Source organism: Macaca nemestrina, chromosome 10 (genome assembly GCF_043159975.1).
Source record: "Macaca nemestrina isolate mMacNem1 chromosome 10, mMacNem.hap1, whole genome shotgun sequence".
NCBI classification, from domain to species: Eukaryota; Metazoa; Chordata; class Mammalia; order Primates; family Cercopithecidae; genus Macaca; species Macaca nemestrina.
The window spans coordinates 32,501,133-32,527,407 of NC_092134.1; the positions used below are offsets into that span (position 1 = coordinate 32,501,133).

Sequence of the window (26,275 nt, forward strand, 5' to 3'; positions counted from 1 at the left end):
ACTATCAAGAAAGTAAAAAAATAACCCAAAGGCTAGGAGAAAATATTTACAAATCCTATCTAATATGGCCTAGTATCTAGAATATATAAAGAATTCTTGCAAGCTCACAAAAAGGGTAAATGACCCAATTGTTTAAATAGGCAAAGGATTTGAATAGACAGTCTCCAAAGAAGTTATACAAGTGGTTAACAAGCATATAAAAAGATGTTCAATGTCCTTAGGGAAATGCAAATCAAAACCACAACAAAATACTGCTTCACACCCACTAGCATGGTTATAATAAAAAAAAAAAACAGGCAATAACAAGTATTGACAAAGATGTGGAGAAATTGGAACACATGGGCAATTGCTGGTGGAAATGTAAAATGGTCCAGCCACTTTGAAAATAGCTCCTCAAAAAGATAGACAGAGTTACCATATGACCTAGAAATTCCACTCCTAGGCATATATCTGAAAGAATTAAAAAATATGTTTACAGCCGGGCGCAGTGGCTCACGCCTGTAATTCCAGCACTTTGGAAGTTCAAGATGGGCGGATCACAAGGTCAGGAGATCGAGACGATCCCGGCTAACGCGGTAAAACCCCGTCTCTACTAAAAAATACAAAAAATTAGCTGGGCATGGTAGCGGGTGCCTGTAGTCCCAACTACTCGGGAGGCTGAGGCAGGAGAATGGCATGAACCCGGGAGGCAGAGCTTGCAGTGAGTCGAGATTGTGCCACTGCACTCCAGCCTGGGTGACAGAGCAAGACTCTTGTCTCAAAAAAAAGATATTTACGTCAAAATTTGTACACAAATGTTCAGAGCAACATTATTCACAATAGCCAAAGAGTGGAAACAATCCAAATGCCCACTAGCTGATTAATGGATTAAAAAAATATGGCATAGCTATACAATGGAATATTAGTCTACCATAAAAAGGAATGAAGTACTGTTACATGCTACAACATAAATGAACCACTGTGCTAAGTAGAAGAAACAGACACAAAAGGCCACATATTGTATGATTCCATTTATATGAAACATCAGGAATATGCAAACCCATAGAGACAGAGAACAGGGTTTGCCTTGGCATGGGGGAAGAGAATAACTGGGACTAATTGCTAATAGGTATAGATTTTCTAGAAATGTTCCAAAATTAGATAGTAGTAATGATTGTACAACATAGTGAATATACTAAAAACCACTGAAATGTACATTTTAAAATTATAAATTTTACATTATGTACACAGCATATCTCAATTTTTATGCTACTACAAAAGAAACTAATACACTTAAAAATGGTTAAATGGTTAAGATAGTAATTTTTTTTTTTTGAGTCTCACTTTCACCCAGTCTGGAGTGCAGTGGCGTGATCTTGGCTCACTGCACTCCCAGGTTCAAGCAATTCTCCCGCCTCAGCCTCCTGAGTAGCTGGGACTACTGGCATGCACCACCATGCCCAGCTGATTTTTGTATTTTTGTAGAGACGGGGTTTCACCATGTTGCCCAGGCTGGTCTCGAACCCCTGACCTCAGGTGATCTGCCTGCCTCAGCCTCCCAAAGTGCTGGGATTACAGGCGTGAGCCACCGTGCCCAGCCTAAGATAGTAAATTTTATGTGCATTTTAATACAATACTAAAAATAAAAATAAATTTAAAAGGAAATGCAATATAAAGGTAAACAGGGATCTTTAAAATATTTTTTAAAAAGGCCTGATCATAGAACATACGCTAAATGCAATGATACAGTAGTAGTTATGGATCATCTACCTTTCTGTTCCAGTCCTTAAAGTTAGAAAGTCTAGGAAATCTGAATCCTAATCTAATCATGTGCAATATGTGCATGAACTGCATTTGCCCTGATTCTCTCAATAAAAATGGTAATTGTTCTTTGACTTATGAATAGCATAGCATCTATTATACACCCCAAGCACAAAGTATACTCTTTCAAAGCAATAAAAAGCCTACATTTGAGTTTAAAATTCATACCAACAGAGGAATTTATCCTAAAATTTTTATTAAACTTCTTTTTCTAAATACTTTCTAAGTTTCTTAAAATAGTATATTTGTTTCATAAAATAGCTATGAGTTGCTAGCAAAGTGTGAAAAATTAAGAGGCTCATCTTTGAGACCTCTGGAGAGTAAAAACATTAGCTTATTGAATTACTGCTATTGACAGCGCTTTACTTAGTCCTATACTGACCTTCAGGAGAGTGAGAAGATGCCTTCTACTGAAAATGAGAAATATACAACCATCTTACGTCCTTTCAGAAACTATAAACCAGAAACTAGAGAATTCAAAGCATTTCCACTTTCTTTTGATCTCTAGAAAGTAGATATGCCATTACATCAACTACATTGTCAATAAGATCAGCCCACCTGGATCTAAAGCAAGGTGCAACAGAGGGATAAAATAGCATCCCATGCTTGCTCTGCACTGGATACGGGTGCCCAGATGCAGAGTAAACAGGAGGCAACTTACTCTGTGTGCAGGCAATAAGGGTGTGCACTGTCAGTAGAGAATTTTAAAACAATAATGCACCAACTAAAAGTCAGTTTGCTTTTTACTATCACCACAAACCAGCAATCCTAAACAATGTCAGTGACAAAACTTCTACCAGGGCAGACAACTCCCACAGCCCTGCCCTTGGTATACTGCTGTGCTTATCACATTGTGAATTCAGTGTGTGGGGTAGGGGGGTGGGTATGGGTGTGTATGTACACATACATAAATGCTTTCAAATATAGTACAAAACTTAAATAGCTACCGCTTTAGTCACTATACAGGTGCTTCTGTTGACTTAAAGGAAATGAGAAAATACGTCAATCATTCTTCAACGGAGCATGACTTCTCAAAATGAATTGTCAAAAATATTAATCCATTAGAGTTGGCAGCTGTTGTTATAAGGTAAAGCTAAACACCATGATTATACATTATTAGGCCTTCTGTCATTTCCGTAATTATATGGTGAAAGGGAAGTTACTACTTTTTAGGCTTGGTAGAGTAATTCTTAATGTAGCCAACTCATTTAGGAATTTAGAATTTCAGGGCATTCTAGACACATAAAATCTTTAACTGTAAGTGAAAAGGTTAATATATTTAATTTATTTAATATCTGATTCTTTTTTTTTTTTTTTTTTTGAGACAGAGTCTCACTCTGTCACCCAGGCTAGAGTGCAGTGGTGTGATCTCGGCTCACTGCAAGCTCCACCTCCCGGGTTCATGCCATTCTCCTGCCTCAGCCTTCCAAGTAGCTGGGACTACAGGCGCCCGCCAGCATGCCCAGCTAGTTTTTTTTTTTTTAGTAGACGGGGTTTCACCGTGTTAGCCAGGATGGTTTCGATCTCCTGACCTCATGATCCGCCTGTCTCAGCCTCCCAAAGTGCTAGAATTATAGGCATGAGCCACTGCGCCCGGCCCTGATTCTCCAATAGTTTAACATATATCCAAAGTATACATTTTTCTAGGAAAATGAGATGAGGCATTTGAGTCCTTATTTGGAAAGAAAAATTAGAGGTTAAGGATATTAAAATCTCCTAATAAGCATTAAAAAAAGAATGTCAACAACATCACTTACCTAAACCTTCAGATTCAAAGAGGTAAGTTTCATCAACCCCAATGTCCCTACACCAATGAAGGAAGTTTGCGGTATTGTCCCGAGCAAAGAATGAACCTGATGCAGCATCTTTCTTACAGGGCACTTTTCTCGCTGGAAAATTCTGGAAAAGATAAAAGAATAATTTCAAAAATGTATCAAGGATATTTTCATTAAACAGTCATTTTGATATTACTAAATAAATGTTCAATCCATCACCTGTAACCAAAAAGTACACAACTTTGGAGAAAAAAGATACTTTTGAAAACATTTTATTTTACTTTAAAGCAGAGGTCCCCAAACCCTGGGCCACAGACTGGTACCGGTCCGTGGCCTGTTAGGAACCAGGCCGCACAGCAGGTGAGCAGTGGGTAAGCAAGCATTATCACCTGAATTCTGCCTCCTATCAGATCAGCGGCAGCATTAGATTCTCACAGAAGCTCGAACCATATTGTGAACTGTGCATGCAAGGGATCTAGGCTGCGTGCTCCTTATGAGAATGTAATGCCTGATGATCTGAGGTTGAGCAGTTTCATCTCAAAACCCCCCCAGCCCCAAATATGTGGAAACACTGTCTTCCATTAAACCAGTCCCTGGTGCCAAAAAGACTGCTGCTTTAAAGTATATTCCAGAAAAATGATTCCTAGAAAAACAATTTGGTCAAAATTAGCAGTAGGATCAAGCATCTCTCACCTCTTTCTTTTTAAAATGACGTAAGAATCTTAAATTAAAATAAAAATTGACAGCCTAATAATTGCAAAGCACTCTCAACGGTATGTCTCTCTACACATAGTTCAATATAAACCTCAAATTATTGCTATGTTAAAAGTTAAGAGATGGGTATGATGACTCACTTGTAATCCCATCACTTTGGGAGGCTGAAGCAGGATTGCTTGAGGCTAGGAGCTCAAGACCAGCCTGGGCAACATAGTATGACCTCATTTCTACAAAATATTTTTTTAAATATTAGGCAGGTATGGTGGCACGTAGCTAAAGTCCCGCTGCTCAGGAGGCTGAGGTGAGAGCATCACTTGAGCCCAGCAGTTCCAGGATGCAGTAAGCTATGATCATGCCACTGTACTCCAGCCTGGGCAACAGAGCAAGACTCTTTCTCAAAAAAAAAAAAAAAATTACAGACACCCATTTTTGCTTACTTCCTTCCATGTAGATTCATAAAGATGGTTCTGAGTTTCTTGAGGAGACTATCAAATAAGGAAGTAGTTGTTCCTTCTTAATTAAAGTTTTTTGAAAACTGATGATCTAAGTTTCACAGAATCTTAATTTTTTTTACTATCTGCTCCAAGATTATTTAGATAATTCTGCTGAGGCTAAGAGATTTTTTTGTTTTGGTTCGGTTTAAATTTTTACTTGAATAAGCAATCCATGAATATGATTTTTGTTAATGCAATAGGTACAGTAGGATATTACGCCTTTCTCTCACCTACTCCCAGTTCCTCTCTCTCCCTAGAGTTAACCACTATTACTAGGTTCCTTGTATATCCTTCCTGTTACTATTTATTTCCAAAACTAAAATAACCTTAGGAGTTTTTTTTTCCCTGATTGAATACAGAATATACAATCACTGAAAAAAAAAAAAAAAAATCAAACCAACAGCAAACTACAAAGTATCAACTGAAATCCTCTCACCCACATTTCGGCAAGACATCTCTATGCACAACTATACACATATTTGTGTCTACAAAACGTCACATACGCCATTCTTCAATTTCATTTGTGTGTGCATGTGTGCATATACACTAAATGACAGGGTGTAGACACCATGTGGGGTTCAAAACAACATATTTAAAAAATTGTTTCTAATGAATGTATAATATTCCAATGTGGCTGGTTATAATAATTAATTTTTACCAATTTCTCTATTGATGAACATTTAGGTTGTTCCTAATTTCTGTACTATCACTTTCACAAACTTCTGATTATTTTCTCAGAATAAATTCCTACAAATAGACCTATGTATCAAAAGATGTGCTTTAGGGGGCAGAGCGAGACAGCCCCATACAAACCTACAACATTTGTCTTGCCCACAGGAACATCAAATTTTAACAACTAACTACACACAAGAAGCACCATTACAAGAATCAAAAATCAGACCAGAAATCTGGTTTTAATTTCATATCGCTGAGAGAGACATTGAAGAGGGAAGGAAAGACAGTCTTAAATTGCCCACCCCTCCCTCCATCTTCCCGGCAGCAACCACATGGCACAGAGAATCTGTGTATCTGGGAGAGGGAGAGTACAGTGATTTTGAGGCTTTACATTGAACTCACTGCTGTCCTTACACAGCAGAAGGCAGAACCAGGCTTTAGTAACTGACGTCTGCCCATGGAGAAAGCATTTGGACCAACCCCAGCTAGAGGGGACTCACCCATTACAGTAATAAGAGCTTGAGTTCAGACAAGCCTCGCTACCATAAACTGGAGTGCTCTGGGGACCTAAGTGAACTTGAGGGACAGTCTAGGCCACAAGAATTGCAAGTCCTAGGCAAGCCCAGTGCTGAGATGGACTCAGAGCCAGTGGACCAGAGGGGAGGAGCATATGACCTACTGAGACATCAACCAGGCTAAGCGTGTGCTTGCACCACCTCCCCCAACCCCTGGCAGCAGCCACAAGGTGCAGAGAAAGCTGTGCACTTGGAAGAAGACAGCACAGCAACTGGAGGACTTTACGCTGAACTCAGTGCTGCCTTGTCACAATGGTGACCTATCAGGATTCATCACCTGCTGAGTAAAGAACCCTTGGGCCCTGAATAACCAGCAGTGATACCCAGGTAACACGCCATGGGCGTTGGGCTGTCAGACATACTAGCTTCAGGTGGGACTGAATACATTCCCAGTTTTGGTGGCTACAATGAAAGACTCCTCCTGTTTGAGAAAGGCAAGGGGAAAAGTAAAGCTGACTCTGTCTTGTGCCTTAGGGACCAACTCAGACACAGTGGGGTAGAGCACCAAGCAAGCTCTGAGGAGTCCCCAGCTTTAGGCCTCGGCTCTTGGTCAGCATTTCTGGACCTGGCCTGGGCCAGAGGGGAGGCCACTGCCTTGAAGGGTGAGTCCCAGGCCTGGCAGCATTCACCACAAGCTGACTAAAGAGCCCTTGGGTTCTACTGGCAGTGGCCTGGCAGAAACCCACAGGGGCCAGTGGTGGTAGTAGCCACAGGGAGAGGCTCCTCTGCCCATAAAAAGAGGAAGAAAGAGTGGGAAGGACTTTGACTTGTGGTTTGAGTGCTGGCTTAGCTGCAGTAAAACAGTAATATCAGGTAAATTTCTAAGGTTTAAGACTTCAATCTCTGGCTCCCAGACAGCATCTCCGGACCCAACCAGGGCCTGGGGGAACATGACTCCATTGTATATTATTTGTTTCTTTTCTCTTGCTGCTTTTAGGATCCTTTAAGCATGAAGGAGAAATAAAGACTTTCCCAGACAAAAAAGCTGAAGGATTTCATCCACACCAGACCATCCTACAAGAAATGCTAAAGTGAGTTCTTTATCCTTGACCTTTAGGAGTTTATTAAATGCCTTGAGGTAGTGTTCTTTGGTTAAATCTGCTAGTGTTTTATAACTCTCTTGTACTTGAATATTGATATCTTTCTCTAGGTTTGGGAAACTCTGTGACAATATCCCTTGCTATTAATAGTTCTTTTGCTTATGCAATCAGTTTAAAATAATGGGTTATAAGATATTATTTGCAAGCCTCATGGTAACCTCAAATCAAAAAACATACAACAGATACATGAAAAATAGAAAGTAAGAAATTAAAGCATACCACCAGAGAAAATCAGCTTCACTAAAAGACAGGAAGGAAGGAAAGAAGGAGCCGACCAAAAAACAACCAGAAAACAACAAAATGGCAGGAGTAAGTCCTTATTTATCAATTATAACACTGAATGTAAATAGATTAAATTCTCCAATCAAGAGACACAAAGTAGCTAAATGGATGAAAAAGCAAGACCTAATTTTCTGTTGTCTCCAGGAAACACTCTTCACCCATAAAAACACATATAGACTGAAAATAAAGGGATGGAAAAAGATACTCCATGCCAATGGGAAACCCGAAAAACAGGAGTAGCTATATTTATATCAGACAAAATGAATTCTAAGACAAAGAAGAGACAAAGAAGGTCATTATATAATGATAAAGAGGTCAATTCAGCAAGAGGATATAAAAATTGTAAATATATATGGACCCAATGCTAGAGCACTCAGATAAATAAAGCAAATATTATTACAGCTAAAGAGAGAGAGAGACTCCAATACAGTAATAGATGGAGACTTCAAAACCCCACTTTCGGCATTGCTCAGATCTTCCAGATAGAAAATCAGAAAAGACACATCAGACTTAATCTTCACTATAGAACAAATAGACCTAACAGATATTTACAGAACATCTCATTCAGCAGCTGCTTTAATCTCCTTAGCAGGTGGATCATTCTCAAGCATAGATCATATGTTAGGTTACAAAACAACTCCTAAAGTATTTTTTAAAACCTGAAAATGACCATAATGGAATAAAACTAGAAATCCATAACAAGAGTAATTTTGGAAACAATATAAACACATGGAAATTAAACAATATGCTCCTGAATGACTGACACCAGTGGGTCAATGAGGAAATTAAGAAGAAAATTGAAAAATTTTCTTGAAAAAAATAATGAAAACACAAATACCAAAACCTATGGGATACAGTGAAAGCAGTATTAAGAGGTAAATTTATAGCTGTAAGTGTCCACATCAAAAAAGAAGAAAAACTTAAAATAAATAACCTAACAATGCATCTTAAAGAACTAAAAAAACAAGTGCAAATCAACTCGAAATTAGTACAAGAAAAGAAATAATGAAGATCAGAACAGAAATAAATGAAATTGAAATGACAAAAACAATAGCAAAAGATAAACAAAACTTAAAGTTGGTTTTTTGAAAGGATAAATAAAATTGACAGACCTTAAGTCAGACTAAGAAAAAAGAGAGAAGACACAAATAAAATCAGAGATGAAAAAGGAGACATTACAACTGATACCACAGAAATTTAAAGGATTATACTGAGCAACTGTATGACAACAAAACCTGAACAGACCAATAACAAGTAACAAGATCAAAGCTGTAATAAAAAGCCTCCCAGTAAAGAAAAGCCTGGGACCCGAGTGCTTCACTGCTGAATTCTACCAAACATTTGAAGAAGAACTAATAGCAGTCCTACTCAAACTATTCTGAAAAACAGAAGAGGAGGGATTACTTCCAAACTCATTCTATGAGGCCAGTATTATACCAAAACCAGACAAAGACATATTAAAAAATGAAGACAACAGACCAATATCTCTGATGAATATTGATGCAAAAATCCTCAACAAAATACTAGCAAACTGAATTCAACAATACATTTAAAAAATTATTCATCATGACCAATTGGGATTTATCGCAGGGATGCGACGATGTTTCAACATGTGCAAATCAATCAGTGTGATACATTTATCAACGAAATGAAGTATAAAAACCATATATATCATTTCAATTGATGTTGAAAAAGCATTTGATAAAATTTAAATCCCTTTGTGATAAAAACCCTAAAGAAACTGGGTATAGAAGGAACACACCTCAGCATAATAAAAGCCATATGATGACAGACCCACAGCTAGTATCATACCAAATGAGGAAAAACTGAAAGCCTTTCCTCTAAGGTCTGGACCACAACAAGGATGCCCACTTTCATCACTGTTATTCAACACGATTCTGGAAGTCCTAGCTAGAGTAATCAGACAAGAGAAAGAAAGATTTGGCATCCGAACTGGAAAGGAAGATGTCAAATATTCTTGTTTGCAGATGATATGATCTTATATTTAGAAAAACCTAAAGATCCCCCCCACACACAAAAAAAACCATTAGAGCTGAGAAACAAATTCAGTAAAGTTTCAGGACACAAAATCAACATACAAAAATCTGTAGCATTTGTATGCCAAAAATCTGAAAAAGAAATAAAAAGTAATCCCATTTACAACAGTCACAAATAAAATTAAATACCTAGGAATTAACTTAAGCTAAGAAGTGAAATATCTCTACAATAAAACACTAATGAAAAATTGAAGAGGGCACCAAAAAATGGTAAAATATTCCACGTGCATGGATTGGAAGAATCAATATTGTTAAAATGGTCATACTACTCAAAGCAATCTACAGACTCAATGCAATCCTTACCAAAATAACAACGGCATTCTTCATAGAAATGGAAAAAAGATCCTAAAATTTATATGGAATCACAAAAGACTAAGAATAGTCAAAACTATCCTGAGTAAAAAGAACAAAATTGGAGGAATCACATTACCTGACTTCAACCAAAACAGTATGGTACTGGCATAAAGAGACACAGACCAATGGAACAGAAAAGAAAACTCAGAAATAAATCCAGATAACTGTAGTGAACTCACTTATAACAAAGGTGCTAGGAACAGAGATTGGAGAAAGGACAGTCTCTTCAATAAAATCTGCTGGGAAAACTGGGTATTCACATGCAGAAGAATGAAACTTGACCCCTGTCTCTCACCATATATAAAAATGAAATAAAAATGGATTAAATACTTAAATCTAAGACCTCGTACTATGCAACTGTTACAAGAAAACATTGGGAAAACTCTCCTTGACATTGGTCTGGGCAAAAACTTCATAAGTAATACCCCACAAGCAGAAGCAACCAAATCAAAAATAAATAGGATCACATCACGTTAAAAAGCTTCTGCACAGTAAAGGAAACAACACATTGAAGAGCAACCCATAGAATGGGAGAAAATATCTGCAAACAATCCATCTGACAACGGATTATTAAGTAGAATATATAAGGAGCTCAAACAACTCTGTAGGATAAAATCTAATAATCCAATTTAAAAATGGGCAAAAGATTTGAATAGACATTTCTCAAAAGACACACAAATGGCAAACAGATATAAGAAAAGGTGTTCAACATCACTGATATCAAAGAAATGCAAATCAAAACTACAATGAGACATCATCTCACCCCAATTAAAATGGCTTTCATCCAAAAGACAAACAATAACAAATGCTGGCAAAGATGTGGAGAAAAGGGAACCCTCATACACTGCTGGTGGTAATATAAATTACTACAGCCACTATGGAGAACAGTTTGGAGGTTCCTTAAAAAACTAAAAATAGAGCTACCATATGACCCAACAACCCACTGGGTATATACCCAACAGAAAGGAAATCAGTAGATTAAAGAGATTATCTGCACTCCTATGTTTGCTGAAGCACTGTTCTCAATAGCCAAGATTTGGAATCAACCTAAATGTCCATCAACAGATGAACAGGTAAAGAAAAGGTGGCACATATATACAATGGAGTACCATAGAGCTATAAAAAAGACTGAGATCCTGTTATTTGTAACAGGATAGAACTGGAGGTCATTATGCTAAGTGAAATACAACAGGCACAGAAAGACAAACATCACATGTTCTCAATTATTTGTGGGTGCTAAAAATCAACAACTGAACTCATGGAGATAGTAGAAGGACACTTAGCAGAGGCTGGGAAGGATTGTGGGAGGTGGGGGAAGTGGAGATGTTTAAGGGTGCAAAAAATATAGTTAGAAAGAATTAATAATACCTAGTATTTGATAGTACAACAGGGTGACTACAGTCAATAATAATTTAATTGTACATTTAAAAATAACTAAAAGAGTACAATTGGATTGCTTGTAACACAAAGAATAAATACTTGAGGGAATGGATATCCTATTTTCCATGATGATTATTACTTATTGCATGCCTGTATCAAAGTATCTCATGTACCCCATAAATATACACACCTAGTATGTACCCACAAAATATTTTTACAAGATATACCTTATTTTCAGTGATATATATATATACACACACACATATCATCCACTGTCCCCTAGAATGATGATACTCCCTTATATTTCCACCAACTGTGTGTAAATTTGCAGACTCCAAACTCTTGAGAATACCTACATTTGATGAAAAGAGAGGAAACCTTACCGACTTCAAATCATGACTTCAGGGCTAACGAATGAACACTGTCTAAAAACATTTATTATTTATCCAATCAATATTTATAGAATTTACCACCAACACAATATATGGAAAATATATAAAGAAGAAAATAATAATAGCAGCTGCTACTTGCGTGCCAGGAACCATCACAAGCTCTTTTCCCATTTAACCCTCACAACAATTCTTTTTTTTTTTTCTTTTTTATTTATTATTATTATTATACTTTAAGTTCTAGGGTACATGTGCATAACGTGCAGGTTTGTTACATATGTATACTTGTGCCATGTTGGTGTTCTGCAACCATCAACTCGTCAGCACCCATCAACTCGTCATTTACATCAGGTATAACTCCCAATGCAATCCCTCCCCCCTCCCCCCTCCTCATGATAGGCCCCGGTGTGTGATGTTCCCCTTCCCGAGTCCAAGTGATCTCATTGTTCAGTTCCCACCTATGAGTGAGAACATGCAGTGTTTGGTTTTCTGTTATTGTGATAGTTTGCTAAGAATGATGGTTTCCAGCTGCATCCATGTCCCTACAAAGGACACAAACTCATCCTTTTTTATGGCTGCATAGTATTCCATGGTGTATATGTGCCACATTTTCTTAATCCAGAATGGGAGAAAATTTTTGCAATCTACTCATCTGACAAAGGGCTAATATCCAGAACCTACAAAGAACTCAAACAAATTTACAAGATAAAAACAAACAACCCCATCAAAAAGTGGGCAAAGGATATGAACAGACATTTCTCAAAAGAAGACATTCATACAGCCAACAGACACATGAAAAAATGCTCATCATCACTGGCCATCAGAGACATGCAAATCAAAACCACAATGAGATACCATCTCACACCAGTTAGAATGGCAATCATTAAAAAGTCAGGAAACAACAGGTGCTGGAGAGGATGTGGAGAAATAGGAACACTTTTACACTGTTGGTGGGATTGTAAACTAGTTCAACCATTATGGAAAACAGTATGGCGATTCCTCAAGGATCTAGAACTAGATGTACCATATGACCCAGCCATCCCATTACTGGGTATATACGCAAAGGATTATAAATCATGCTGCTATAAAGACACATGCACACGTATGTTTATTGCGGCACTATTCACAATAGCAAAGACTTGGAATCAACCCAAATGTCCATCAGTAACCCTCACAACAATTCTAAAAGGAAGTTATGTTAATGTTCTCAAGAAGAGCTGGATTGACTATGCATCAAGCACTATGTTAGACACCATCTGTACATTCACTCATTTAATTTGACTGAACTCTCACAAATAAATCCTAAGGTAACTGTTAATGTCATTTTATGAAAGAGAACATTTTTCCAGATCTCGAAAAGGGTTAAGTAAATTATTCAACATCTCATAGCCAGTTGGCATGGAAGTCTACAACCTCCTAGAGATAAGAAATATACATAAATTAATAGGTACCAAGACATAAAATCAACAGTGTCAAACATTTACTTACCCCTGATTCTTCAGAGTTGCATGTTTTCACCATGTTTTGAAGAACATCAATCAGTTGACATAGTAGTACTCCATTATCAAGTTCTTCCAATAATTTTTCTGCCTTAACTTTAATACCTAAAAACATATTTCAAAGTTAAGATTCTTCTAGAAACATAAATTCAAACAATATGGTTAAAATTAATTAAGTAGAATCAGATTACAGCAAAACACTAGAAAAATATCAGATCAGATTCTTAAATACTCTTAGAAGGTACAGTTAAAATAGCAAATAATGGCAAGTTAACTTAATGATACTGAAACAAAAATATCTGTAATGTAGAAGTACAGAAAAAATATAGAAAATTGACATCGATTTTATTTCATTTGAAATAAATTCACTGCGTATTAATATTCCTTGCACAAGAATAATAGTCTCTATAAATAAGATGGACTTGGTTCCAATTTTAAAATTAAAGACAATACCATAACAAATACCCAGGGAATACTAACGTTTTACTTCTAGATTATCTTCTTTAAAAACATTATTATTACATAATAAACTCTAAACATTATCCATCAAACTGATAATAGACAAATACAGATAATATTTGGTATTTTATTATCTTGGAAGGGCTATATCATTTAAGATATTCTTTTTCATGAAAACTTAAGAATTCCACATAAAATTATTTAAAGTAAAATTTTTCTGGGGAGAAAGTTTAAAGCATTCATCATATTCTCTAATAGAATAAAAAATATGATGCCAGACATTCTCCAACCTGACACTTCTTCCTAGGTTTCATATGCCTCTATCCTTCAATGCCTCAGAAATTGTAATCATTTTATCTACAGTATATATTTCACTCAAAGTTCATGGCTTATACAAGACTAAGGCAGGTCGGGGGTGAGAGGGGTGAATCAGTAAAAAAAAAAAAAGATCAATACACTTTTTAAAGATGATTTTAATATTAACAATGAAAATGTTCATTATTCAAAGTTTATTAACCTCTTCGGTTCAATCTCAAATTTCCTACTATTCAAGACCCAAGGTTCAGGGTGAATCAGAGTATTTCCCCAGCTGAAATGTAACTTTGGTGAAAGCAAGGGCACTGAATACTTCATTCACTAGAGTATCCCCAGCATCTGTAACAATCACTCCTTGACAAAGAGTAAGGCTCTCAATAAATGCATACTGAATAAGATAATACAATTTGGGGTATTGTTTCAAGCATCACCTAATAAACCAGATAACCAGATTGATAGATCTTCTTGCATGGGCAACAGAGTGGCTTCATGCCTCACAGCTATCCACTCATCATACTGACAAACATTAGCCAATCCTGGTCCATGTCTGGGGGTCAGAGGACTCCGAGGACTTAGAGGCAGATCTTCTCCAAACCATACCTAACGAAAAAAAAAAAAAATCAATCAACTGAATGAATAAAACCTTTGCTAAAAGTCATCATAATCCACATCAATATTTAAATGATGAAGCATAAATCATACATAATAGACACATATAAAAAGCTGCTGTAGCTCACAGCAAATATATAAATTAGAAGCAACGTGTTAGTCCTGTTCTGCTGCCCAGGCTACAGTGCAGTGATGCGATCATGGTTTACTGCAGCCTCAACTCCCAGGCTCAAGCAATCCTCCCACCTCAGCCTCCCAAGTAGCTGAGAACACAGGCACATGCCACCACACCCAGCTAAGTTTTTAATTTTATGTATTGCAGAGATGTGGTCGTCCTATGTTGCCCAGGATGGTCTTGAACTCCTGGGCTCAAGAGATCCTTCCGCTTCAGACTCCCCAAAGTGCTGGGATTACAGGCACGAGCCACTGCGCCCAGCCAAGACATTTTCAATATTCAATATTGTGGTCAATGTAAGAAAACCCCAAATTAATGAATGGATTCTACTATTGAAGCAAGAGGGTACAATTCAACAAATAATATTTTGCCTTCACTTGTTAGCTTGAGTAAGTTTAACAAGTTACTTGACCAGAGTCTTAATATCTTAGCTGTAAGATGGGTTACTGATTCCTGCCTTATAAAATACACCTTTGTAGCATCTGGCATTGGGCCTAGCAGATAGCAGAGACTCAATAAACATTTGTTGAATAAATGAATGAATGAAGCATAAATGGCATTTTGTAAGCTTCAAATCATAATAACAGTGTTATCTTTTTAAAAAATGTCCAAGTAGTTTAGTTTAAAACAAGTGGGTAGCAAACTATAGTCCATGGGGCAAATCTTGTCTCACCTGATTTTGTAAGCCCAGAAGCTAAGAATAGTTTTTACATTTTAAAATGGCTGTTATATAAGTAACTGCATAATATCTCAATTTTGCCTACTGGCCCACAGAGCATGAAATACTACCTGGCCAATTCACAGTTTAGAATAAAAACTGACACTCTATAAATTTTGTAATTTTATAGATGTTATAATAAACACTTGCAAAATTTTGAAATACAATTAGAGATTCTTTAATGTAAGATTATAGAAAAGGCTGTATCAATTCTTCAGATTGTAAAAGAAGTAATCAAGTCATTATGAAGTCACTTTTTAAAACAGACATAAATACCTCTTGTCCTTCTCCTTACTGAACAACTTAGAAAGGAATATTATTAGAGCCTAAGTGAAATGCATAGGAGATTCCAAGAGTGGGGTGGCTTGGAATGGAGAGTCAGAGCTTGAGTGAGGTGAGTGGGCATCCAGGTATGGAGACAGCCCTGTGCAAGATGTCAGACCCTGAGTAGGATAAAGAGGGCATCTAACAGGTGCAAAGAGGGAATGTCCCAATACAGAGTGTCAGAGTCCAAGTGAGCTAAGCATCTACCCAGGGTGTGGGTGGCAGCAATAATGAGAGAACAGTAACACACATGAGGATTTATCAAATGGGAGCCAATCTTCTCACTGAAGACAGATGCAAATATAGAATGAGAGAAGCAAGAATGAATCCTTTGGTGTTGAATTCAAATATCTCTTATCTGAAAGCAAAGAACCTCTCAAAGAACGCCAAAAGGACACTTAAGCCAGCATGAAGGGACTTCTACTGGCTGAACTGAGGGCAATTTGAGCATTGAGATAAATAACAGAAATGGATTATACCACACTGAATAAAATAGGAAACTATGAGTTAACACAGATATAAATGAATACACTGAAATTTTGACAAGAATGGGATTTTTACATAGTCTCGAAGTACCTGCACACAAAATACTACAAAGGGAAAAAGAGTAATTTTACAGTTCAGAAACCTGACAGACAGCATCAGAACCAAATGATGGAGGTGAACTTTATCAATAACAGGACAAATCAAAATCATATGCCACCTGATAGGATGCAATGAGAAAAATTCCTGCCCAAGATGCATAACCTGAGTTTAGTCATGAAAAAACATCAAACAAATCCAAATTGAGGGACATTCTACAAAATTAGTGGTCTGAAATATTCAAAATTATCAAGGTAATTAAAGACAAGCAAAGACTGAGATACTGTTCCAGCCTAATGAAGACTAAAGAGACATGAAAACTAAATGCAACACATAATTCTGAAATGGTTATTATTGAGACAACTGGCAACACTTGAAAGTGGCCTGCGTATTAAATGGTAGTACTGCAGCAGCATTAATATCCTGATTCTGATTATTTCATTGTGGTTGTGTAGGAAGATGTCCTTGTTTTTGAGAAATACACACTAAAATATTCAGAGGTAATAGAGCATTAGAGTCGTCACTTCCTCTCAAATGGTTCAGGCAAACAAATTTCTCTGTACTACACTTAACTACTCTGTAGTCTGTGATGGCTTTAATTTTTTTTTAAAACCAAACTTTTAAAAAAGAACTGTAAGTAAAAGGAATACCAAGTGAATCTAGTCCTTTCTTGATTTTTAAATGTAGACCATTTTCCCCTTAAAATGTATTAAGCGTATTGAGGTTCATTTGAGACAAGTCTTACTATATCAGATAAAAAGTCATAGCAATTCTATAGGTAATGCACACAAATTGGTGGCGGGGAGCAGGGGAAACTACTTCCAATCTCCTATGATGAGAAATAAAGAAGTTTTTTTTTAAACCCCAAGGCAAACAAAGAAAGTGAATAAACTCAAGAGGCATGCAGGGGTAGGGAAATCTAATAAAAAATAAAAAATAAAATAAAATAAAAGTAAATTTAAAAACCCTGTCAAAGACAAAAAAGAAATGTAAGTTATTTAAGGGATATTTATTTCAGGAATTAGGGTAGGGATTGGGAAATGAATTCCTAAATATATGAGGATCCTATGAATAGGAAAACGATATTATTTATTTCCCTGAATTCTCTTAAAATTATTTCCAAGGAAGTACAGTAACGCTTTACTAATTCTTCCCTTTATAAGCATATCTTATTTCTATTATAATCTTCGGACTCAATGTAATGCTTAGCACACAGTATTCAAACATATTTGTTCAATAATTGAGGAATAGATATTAGCAAATGACTCTTTGTACCATCAAAATCAAAATGTATCTTACAATCAATTGTATTTGACAGTCAATGGAATATGTTATTTGTCCATTAACCATCTGGTTGAGCTGAAAAAAAGCAGAGCAGATGTAAATGTTTGTCAAGGAAAGAAGAGCATAAATTAAGAGGGTGGTTTTTTAAATCATGTATGAAAATGGAGACGCTAACATTTTTTAAAAAGTCATTTTTACTTCTTGTCACATTAGAGAGAAGAGTACATGTTGGATTTTCCTATTATTGCAAGCAGACGACTTTAGTCATAACCTGGGCTAGTCAGTAGAAATTACTATTAAAAGTTAGACATTAACAAAAACTGCATGTATGAAGATTGTTCTCAAGCATGCTGAAAGCTGCCATATTGTCATTAAGAGATATTTAATTCATGGGTACTCTACAGATTAACTTAGGTACTTGCACTTGCTTACATTTAGGCAAAATTGTATGCCTATGTACAAATGGGCCTTTTCACAGAGAGTGATTTCATAGCCTTTGTCAGATTTTCAAATGGGACTATGACCCCAGAAAGGTCATATACTATTGTCCATTGGCTTTTATACTATATGCTTTTATACTATATGTTTATATTTATACTATATGTTTATTTATTAATGTTTATTTATTAATCAGAATGAAGGACACAGATGAATGGCAAGAAATATCTTAAACTATTAAATTAGTAAGACGTCAATTAATAACAACTATTCACTGGATGTCTCCTCTCTGTAAGACAGTTAATAACCAAGTAACTGTCTAACATAATTGGCAGAGAAAGAGGTGGAAATCCTGGGAAGTCCTTACATTCAGCAGCAAAAACCTCCATGAGACATGTGAAGGGAGGATAGTCTTGGGAAAAAAAAAATCAATAAAGACAGATCTTGGAATCTGGATCAGAGAAGATTTTATGAAACCATTACACAAACTATGAAAGAATCTACCATGTTAACAAAATATAAATGTCCATTAGTGTAGAGATAAGGAAAAACATGGGCAATGTGGCAGCAATAAAAATACTCTATAAGGAATCAAGAAAATAAATGATAAGAAACTAATGACATTCCTGAGACTTGGATAAAAAGGGGATGAACAGAAGTAATCAGCTCACAAATGATTTTGAGTAATAACAGAGTTCTGAGCAAATGCCAGTGGATGTGAGAGGACCCAAAGGGGAAGAATAAGACCTTTTGAGAGACAGTCATGGACTCCCCAGTCCCAAAAGGAAAAGTATGATGGAACTCTATTAGTAGAGTAGGAGATTATAGCTGCAGAGTATAGGAAGGTGGACAACAGGGTCACATGCAGGGCTGTTCTTCACCATTTGATAAATTCTCTTCTCTAGGCTGTCATCCACTGTTATGTTGACAAGAGAAAGGAAAGGAGAGAAGAGAAGAAAGATGAGGAGGAGGAAAGACTGACTGACTTTTATGACACAGGTACTATCTCCAGGTTTATATCTGGAAAACTGTATCATACCAAGGATACAACCAAACTTCTGACGTGCTTACAGGCAATATATATTCTAACAGTCCCTTTGCACATGTTATCTCATTGATTCCTCACATCTACCCTGCAAATTAATCACTGTTATCCTCACCATAGAGGTAAGGAAGCAGAGACTCGGAAGTAAGATAACTTGCCAGAATCTTGGAATCAAGGGGGCAGAACTAGGATCAGAACTGAAATCTAACTGATGCCAAGTTTTACTTCCCAAAGGAAATTTTATTATCAGTTGCTTGCTTCTTTCCAGGCAGACCTTCAATGTGACTTTTATTTTTAAGTTAATATTCAATCATGTTCTATTTATACAAAATAAAGAAAACCTAAAAAGTAAGAATAATATAGCAAACACCAACTCTGGAAATCATTCAAATATAAGGCAATTCTGGTTGTCTCATTACACCACCCAGCTTGCACCCCTCCACAGAAAAAAAAAACAAAACAAAAAAACAAAAAAAAAACATTCTTTAAAACTTTAATGGCCAGTCATACACAGGCATTTATAGAGCACATGAACAACTATCTGAAATTTAAAAACATATATTTGTTTTCACTGAAAGCTCTTTTAACTGTAAATACATACTAAATTGTAATGAGGGGAAAACCACAAAATATTCCACCTCTTTTCCCACAGTGGTATAAATAACACAGACCTACCAACCCTAAGGTATTTTTACACTTGTTCTTAGCCAAAAGGCCAAGAAGAGATAACTCTAAGGTAATTTTGAATTTTACAAATATTCAGTATAAACAAAAGCTTAGAATTAAGTTTTTGAGAACTAAAAAGTTAAAATATAGTATTTGTTATTAAAATGTGATGCTTAAAAAAACTAGCACAGTAAGAACACTTTGTGATAATTTTATGTTTGCTAATTATTATAGTTCAATTATATTAATCTCATAATTTAAATATTTTTCCAAGAAAAAAACTTACTTGAATTGCAGGCTGCATAGTCACCTATGTTGAAATGAAATTTCTTTTCTGAAAAAAGAACAAAATATTAACATACAGTTAACAGTGGCAGTTTTGCTACTCCCCCAAACCCCCAAATTACAAGATTTAGGAATGTGTTTACTCGACTGCAAATACAAAACTTTCTCTTCTAGTTAGAATAGTCTGACTATAAGCGAATTCGTATCACTCCTTGCTTTTTACTTCATAAAGGACTACTCATTTGAAAAAGGAAAACCTGAAACAGACTTTAATATAATATGTATTTTCTGGCATTAGCATCAAAGTAATTCTTGAACCATCTGGACAGTTTTGAAAAAAAAATCAACAACAAAACTTAGCTCATAAAAAATCTCCCAGAATTTTATTTTCCCCTGTGAACATAATGTAAATATAAATGTTACAACAACTGATATTGAAATTGTCCTTTATCTGATTGTCATCAAAATCCTAACAGGTCATATGGACTTTGCATAAATTCACAAACTTGACTATAAGCTTATTCTGCTAATAAAGATAAACATCAATCTTAACTGTGAATGAAAATGCTCAATGCCTCCCCATAATAATCTTCCAAAGACAAAAAAGAAACAGCAATTTCAGCTCCAAAGTAGTATTCTTGAAATCTACATGGAAAAAAATACTTTAATTCATTGAATTAGGTAAATACAATTCTTTCCTATATTTTCAAAGGGATAAAAGTGAAGAGTTTAAAAACATTCAACAGTATAGACTATAAAAACCTAGGATTTTTTATTGCTCATAGCAGCATAATAAGCTAGTCTATTTTTATTACAAACCACCTTTAAAATATTTTAAGAAAAAATATACAATAATTACAAAGCTAATGCTATTACTTTCCAAGAAAAAGTTATTTTTTCCTCTAAGTTATATCAGACATACCTCATGCACAGTGTCAGCTATACATACCACTTTCCTTTCAGGAACATTCTTCTAGTACCAGAGTTGAACCTGAGCTAAACCATACTGAAAAGCCTAACATTATAATACATTTTCTTTGCAGGAAGGCAAAAGACAACAGAATGTCCTTTTTGATGTCATTTTCCCTTCTCTCCACCACAGCAAAAGGCCAAAGTACAAGTGAGCATTCCTAATGAGCTTGTTATGCTTCCCACGAGCTAATTCAGTGGGGAATACATTTTCCTTTAGCATAAATAATCCTTTGTCCGCAACAAAGATCCACTTCTCGGAAGTAAGAAGCTTCCAAGACCATTTTTTAAAAATGCAGCAAAGAAGCTGCTCCTATTAAAATGGAGTTCCACATAATCAGACAAGAGCTTTAACAGTTGGAGCTGCCAGCCCAAAACAAAAGAAAGCCTAAATTATAAGGCGTGTGCAAATCAAGAACAGTGACACATTCACAAAGAAGCTATCACAAGAATGTTTAGTCGTTGCACTTTTTATGGAAAATTCAACAAAATTAGTTTTATGAAAGAAATAAAGAATTTATGCACAATATTTGGTCACTTGAACTTTAGCAGGAGTCTTCACATACATTTTTAAAATCATTCTTCTTGCATAACAGAAAAAAATACTTTTAAGATGACAAAAATATAACCATCTGGATTAACTTTAAAAAAGAAATTCTTTAATAAAATAGTATGCAGACAAGTTATTATGTATCTTCATACATGAACATGTGCTTTTCATTGATGAGATTTTATCAGTCAATCATCAATTAAGTAATGAGTACTCACTATGTAACAGATACTAAAAACCAGTCTTTGGTATTTTCTAGTCATTCACTATCATCTTTCCAAGATATTTTTGTGTCTCAGGCATTTATTCCCAAGAGTAGCTTCTTAGCTCCAGTCCCCGATCTGTACCACAATCACAATTCTTGCTTCTCCTTCATTTTATTACCTATTTTCCTCTTTTCTATCATTCCCTAAAAATCTGTTTCATATAAATCAATTACACTGAACCAGTAACACTTCATTGTGCATCTTAATTAGCAACATATTGTCCTTATTTTTTGTTTTTGTCTTTCTGCCTTTTTGAAGAAGTCTATTTCAATTCTTTGCCAACTTGAGGAAGCCTTTTCCCTTAGATTTGGCGAGTGTGAAGGAAGACCTCTCATGTAACCAAGTCTAAACTACACTCTAAACCTGTTGGGAATCTTTCACAAGACACTCTTATGCATAGATCATACAAAGTTAGGAATACTATACTTAACTTTTAAAATCCGAGGAAAATGTTGGAAACACAGAATGTGCTCATCCATCTGAAATTTGATCAGAATTTGAGCCTAACCCACTCATCTTTAGATATTTTTTAAAAGTCATGAGGTACTCAAGATTATTTGTATTAAGGCTCTTCATTCTAATTTGACTTCAGATCATAATGGGATTAAAAACACCAACTAATGAACCGATCTTTCATCCCAAAGATATAGGCTCTGAAACTTATATATTTTCAATCCTTTCTCATGGTATACGGTATGATGGGGAGAATTCAAAGCGTCACGGCTCCAATCTGTTACAAATCTGAAGTCAACCAGGAAGAGTAGCAAACAAAAAAAAAGCAAAGAAATAAGGTAAGTTTCTTCAGGAAAAAGAATAACATTAATTGCCATTGTGCCACATATCCATTCAGCACTCAGCCACCAGATTATCGCCAAGATACACAAGCTGCAAGGGTAGGATCAAGTTGATATCGCAGTTACCACCGAGGAAGAGAGAGGAAAATGACCCTGGGGAGGAATGCACAAGGGCCTTTCAACTGTACCAGTAAGATTTTATTTCAAGATAAGTGGTAAGAACAAAGATGTTATTATACTAGTCTGTATGCCTTTCTGTATGTCAAAATATTTCATCCTTTTCTAATGCTTCATTTAGAAAAATAGTTGAAGAATACATCCTTTCTGATTTACTCAGAAAAAAGTTTCTCAGCTTTAAAATTCTGAGTTAAATGTTTCCTAACTGCCTAATAAAGAAAATAGAAATACTATATCTATACCAATCATATTTCATGTATTTCTTAATGTGTACTAAAATAACTCACCATAAAGACAGCAATGGGGTAGTAGAAGGTATTGAACACATCTGATTTGAATTCCAGCTCCAGAAAATACTGGCTATATGACTTTGGAGTAGTTAACTTCTCTGAGCCTCAGTGTTCTGATCTGTAAAATGAGATATGACCATTTCCTTCTTATGGCTGCTGTAAAAATTAAATGAGATGATACCTATAAAGTACCAGATACATAGTTAGCATTTAACAAATGAATTACAAATATGGTGATGAGACATAATTGTAGTTCATTTGATATAATTTATCTAATTAAAAAGAGATAAGAAAACAAAGCTAGTAATACTCAGATATCATTAAGCATAATTTGGAAAGCTTCTTTTACTAACACAAAAATAAACATAGTTATAAATGTGAGTAAAAGCTTTAAAATAAACACATCATAATTGACAGGATACTCAGATAAAAATTTGTGATTGACAACTCACTTTGCTAGAATAAATATTTAGGAATTTATTTAACATAGACCCTTCATTCCCTTCAACCTGTCTCCTCAATGTCCTCTCTATCAGTTATACTTATTTCTGGGGCTATTTAACTGTTTGCACTATAATCTTTTTTCATGTGGTATACACTCATTTATTTATTCACCTCCTTTACTGAACTAGACATCACAGGCAAGAGACACAGTGATGAACGTAAAAGACGTGTTACTGCCCTTGTGGAGCTAATACACCAGTTGAGAAGACTGAAAATAGCAAATACCTAAATGAATACATAATTTTTTTACTTTTATTTTTTATTTTTCTACAAGTTATTGGGGTACAGGTGGTATTTGGTCACGAGTAAGTTCTTTAGTGGTGATTTGTGAGATTTTGGTGCATCCATTACCCGAGCAGTATACACTACACCATATATATTTGTAGTCTTCTATCCCTCGCCCCCCTCCCACTCTTCCTCCCAAGTCCCCAAAGTCCATCGCATCATTCTTATGCATTTGTGTCCTCATAGCATAGCTCCCACATATCAGTGAGAACACACAATGTCTGGTTTTCCATTCGTGAGTTACTTCACTTAGAATAATAGTCTTCAATCTCATCCAGGTCACTGCAAATGCTGTTAATTCATTCCTTTTTATGTCTGCATAGTATTCTATGATAGATATATTATATATATGAGGGGGAGCACAAGCAGTTTCTTTACTCATTGATTGATGGGTATTTGGGTTGTTTCCATGATTTTGCAATTGTGAATCGTGCTGCTATAAACATGCGTGTGCAAGTATCTTTTTCGACTAATGACTTCTTTTCCTCTGGGACTGCTGGATCAAAAGGTAGTTCTACTTTTAGTTCTTTAAGGAATCTCCACACTGTTTGCCATAGCATCTGTACTAGTTTACATTCCCAAGAGCAGTGTAGAAGTGTTCCTTGTTCACTGCATCCATGCCAACATCTACTGTTTTTTGATTTTTCGATTATGGCCATTCTTGCAGGAGTGGGGTGGTATTGCATTGTGGTTTTGATGATTTTCATTTCCCTGATCATTAGTGATGTTGGGCATTTTTTATTTTTGTTGGCCATTTTTTATCTTCTTTTGAGAATTGCCTATTCATGTCCTTAGCCCACTTTTTGATGGGATTGTTTTTCTTACTGATTTGAGTTCATTGTAGATTCTGGATATTAGTCCTTTGTCAGATGTACAGATTATGAAAATTTTCTCTCACTCTGTGGGTTGTTTGTTTACTCTGCTGACTATTCCTTTTGCCATGCAAACTAAAAGCTCCTTAGTTTAATTAGGTTCCAGCTATTTATCTTTGTTTTATTGCATTTGCTTTTGGGTTCCTGTTCATTAAATCCTTGCCTAAGCCCACGTCTAGAAGGGTTTTTCCAATGTTATCTTCTAGAATTTTTATAGTTTCAGGTCTTAGGTTTAAATCCTTAATCCATCTGGAGCTGATTTTTGTATAAGGTGAGAGATGAGAATCCTACATGTGGCTAGTCAATTGTCCTAGCACCATTTGTTGAAAAGGGTGTCCTTTCCCCCACTTTATGTTTTTCTTTGCTTTGTCAAAGATCATTTGGCTGGAAGTATTTGGGTTTATTTCTGGGTTCTCTATTCTGTCCCATTACCTATGTGCCTATTTTTGTAGCTGTACCATGCTGTTTTGGTGACTATGGCCTCATAGTATAGTTTGAAATCAGTTAGTGTGATGCCTCCACATTTGTTTTTTGTTTTGTTTTGTTTTGTTTTTTTGCTTACTCTTGCTTTGGCTATGCGGGCTCTTTTTTGGTTCCAAATGAATTTTAGAAGTATTTTTTCTAGGCCGGGTGTGGTGGCTCATGCCTGTATAATCCCTGCACTTTGGGAGGCCGAGGCAGACGGATCACAAGGTCAGGAGATCGAGACCATCCTGGCTAACACGGTGAAACCCCGTCTCTACCAAAAATACAAAAAACTAGCCAGGTGTGGTTGCAGGCACCTGTAGTCCCAGCTACTCGGGAGGCTGAGGCAGGAGAATGGCATGAACCCAGGAGGCGGAGCTTGCAGTGAGCTGAGATCACGCCACTGCACTCCAGCCTGGATGACAGAGCAAGACTCCATCTCAAAAAAAAAAGAACTGTTTTTTCTAATTCTGTGAAGAATGATGGTGATATTTCAATGGGGAATTTGTAGATTGCTTTTGGCAGTATGGTCATTTTCACAATATTGAGTCTACCCATCCATGAGCATGGGATTTATTTCCATTTGTTCGTGTTGTCTATGATTTGTTTCAACAGTGTTTTGTAGTTTTCCTTGTAGAAGTCCTTGACTCCTTGGTTAGGTATATTCTTTTTTTTTTTTTTTTCCAGCTATTATAAAAGGGGTTGAGTTCTTGATTTTATTATCTGCTTGGTTGCTGCTGGTGTATAGAAAAGCTACTGATTTGTGTACATTAAACTTGTATCCAGAAACCTTGCTGAATTTTTTTAATGTTGTGGGAAGTCAGGGACCCCAAATGGAGGGACCGGCTGGAGCTGTGGCAGAGGAACATAAATTATGAATATTTCATGTTACTATGGACATTTATCAGTTCCCAAATAATACTTTTATAATTCCTTATGCCTGTCTTTACTTTAATCTCTTAATCCTGTTATCTTCGTAAGCTGAGGATGTACATCACCTCAGGACCACTGTGATAATTGTGTTAACTGTACAAATAGATTGTAAAATGTGTGTTTGAACAATATGAAATCAGTGCACCTTGAAAAGGAACAGAATAACGGCGATT

At 35.9% G+C, this 26,275-nt stretch overlaps 1 protein-coding gene across 6 annotated transcripts in view; it reads right to left on the minus strand.

The window, feature by feature from the left end:
- The window catches only part of LOC105493846 (growth arrest specific 2 like 3), a 55,552-nt gene that overhangs the window by 13,209 nt on the left and 16,068 nt on the right, over positions 1-26,275 (minus strand). For 4 of the 6 annotated variants that reach the window (XM_071071260.1, XM_011761792.2, XM_071071255.1 and 1 more), the window contains 5 exons: positions 23,041-23,161; positions 19,999-20,046; positions 14,303-14,471; positions 13,087-13,202; positions 3,558-3,699 (listed from right to left, as the gene is read on the minus strand). In XM_071071260.1, the coding sequence (XP_070927361.1) occupies positions 3,558-3,699; positions 13,087-13,202; positions 14,303-14,471; positions 19,999-20,016 (445 nt within the window). In that variant the 5' untranslated portion in view covers positions 20,017-20,046; positions 23,041-23,161. Of the gene's footprint in view, positions 1-3,557; positions 3,700-13,086; positions 13,203-14,302; positions 14,472-19,998; positions 20,047-23,040; positions 23,200-26,275 lie in introns of all 6 variants that reach the window. The other 2 variants (XM_071071257.1, XM_071071259.1) reach the window with 2 other exon arrangements.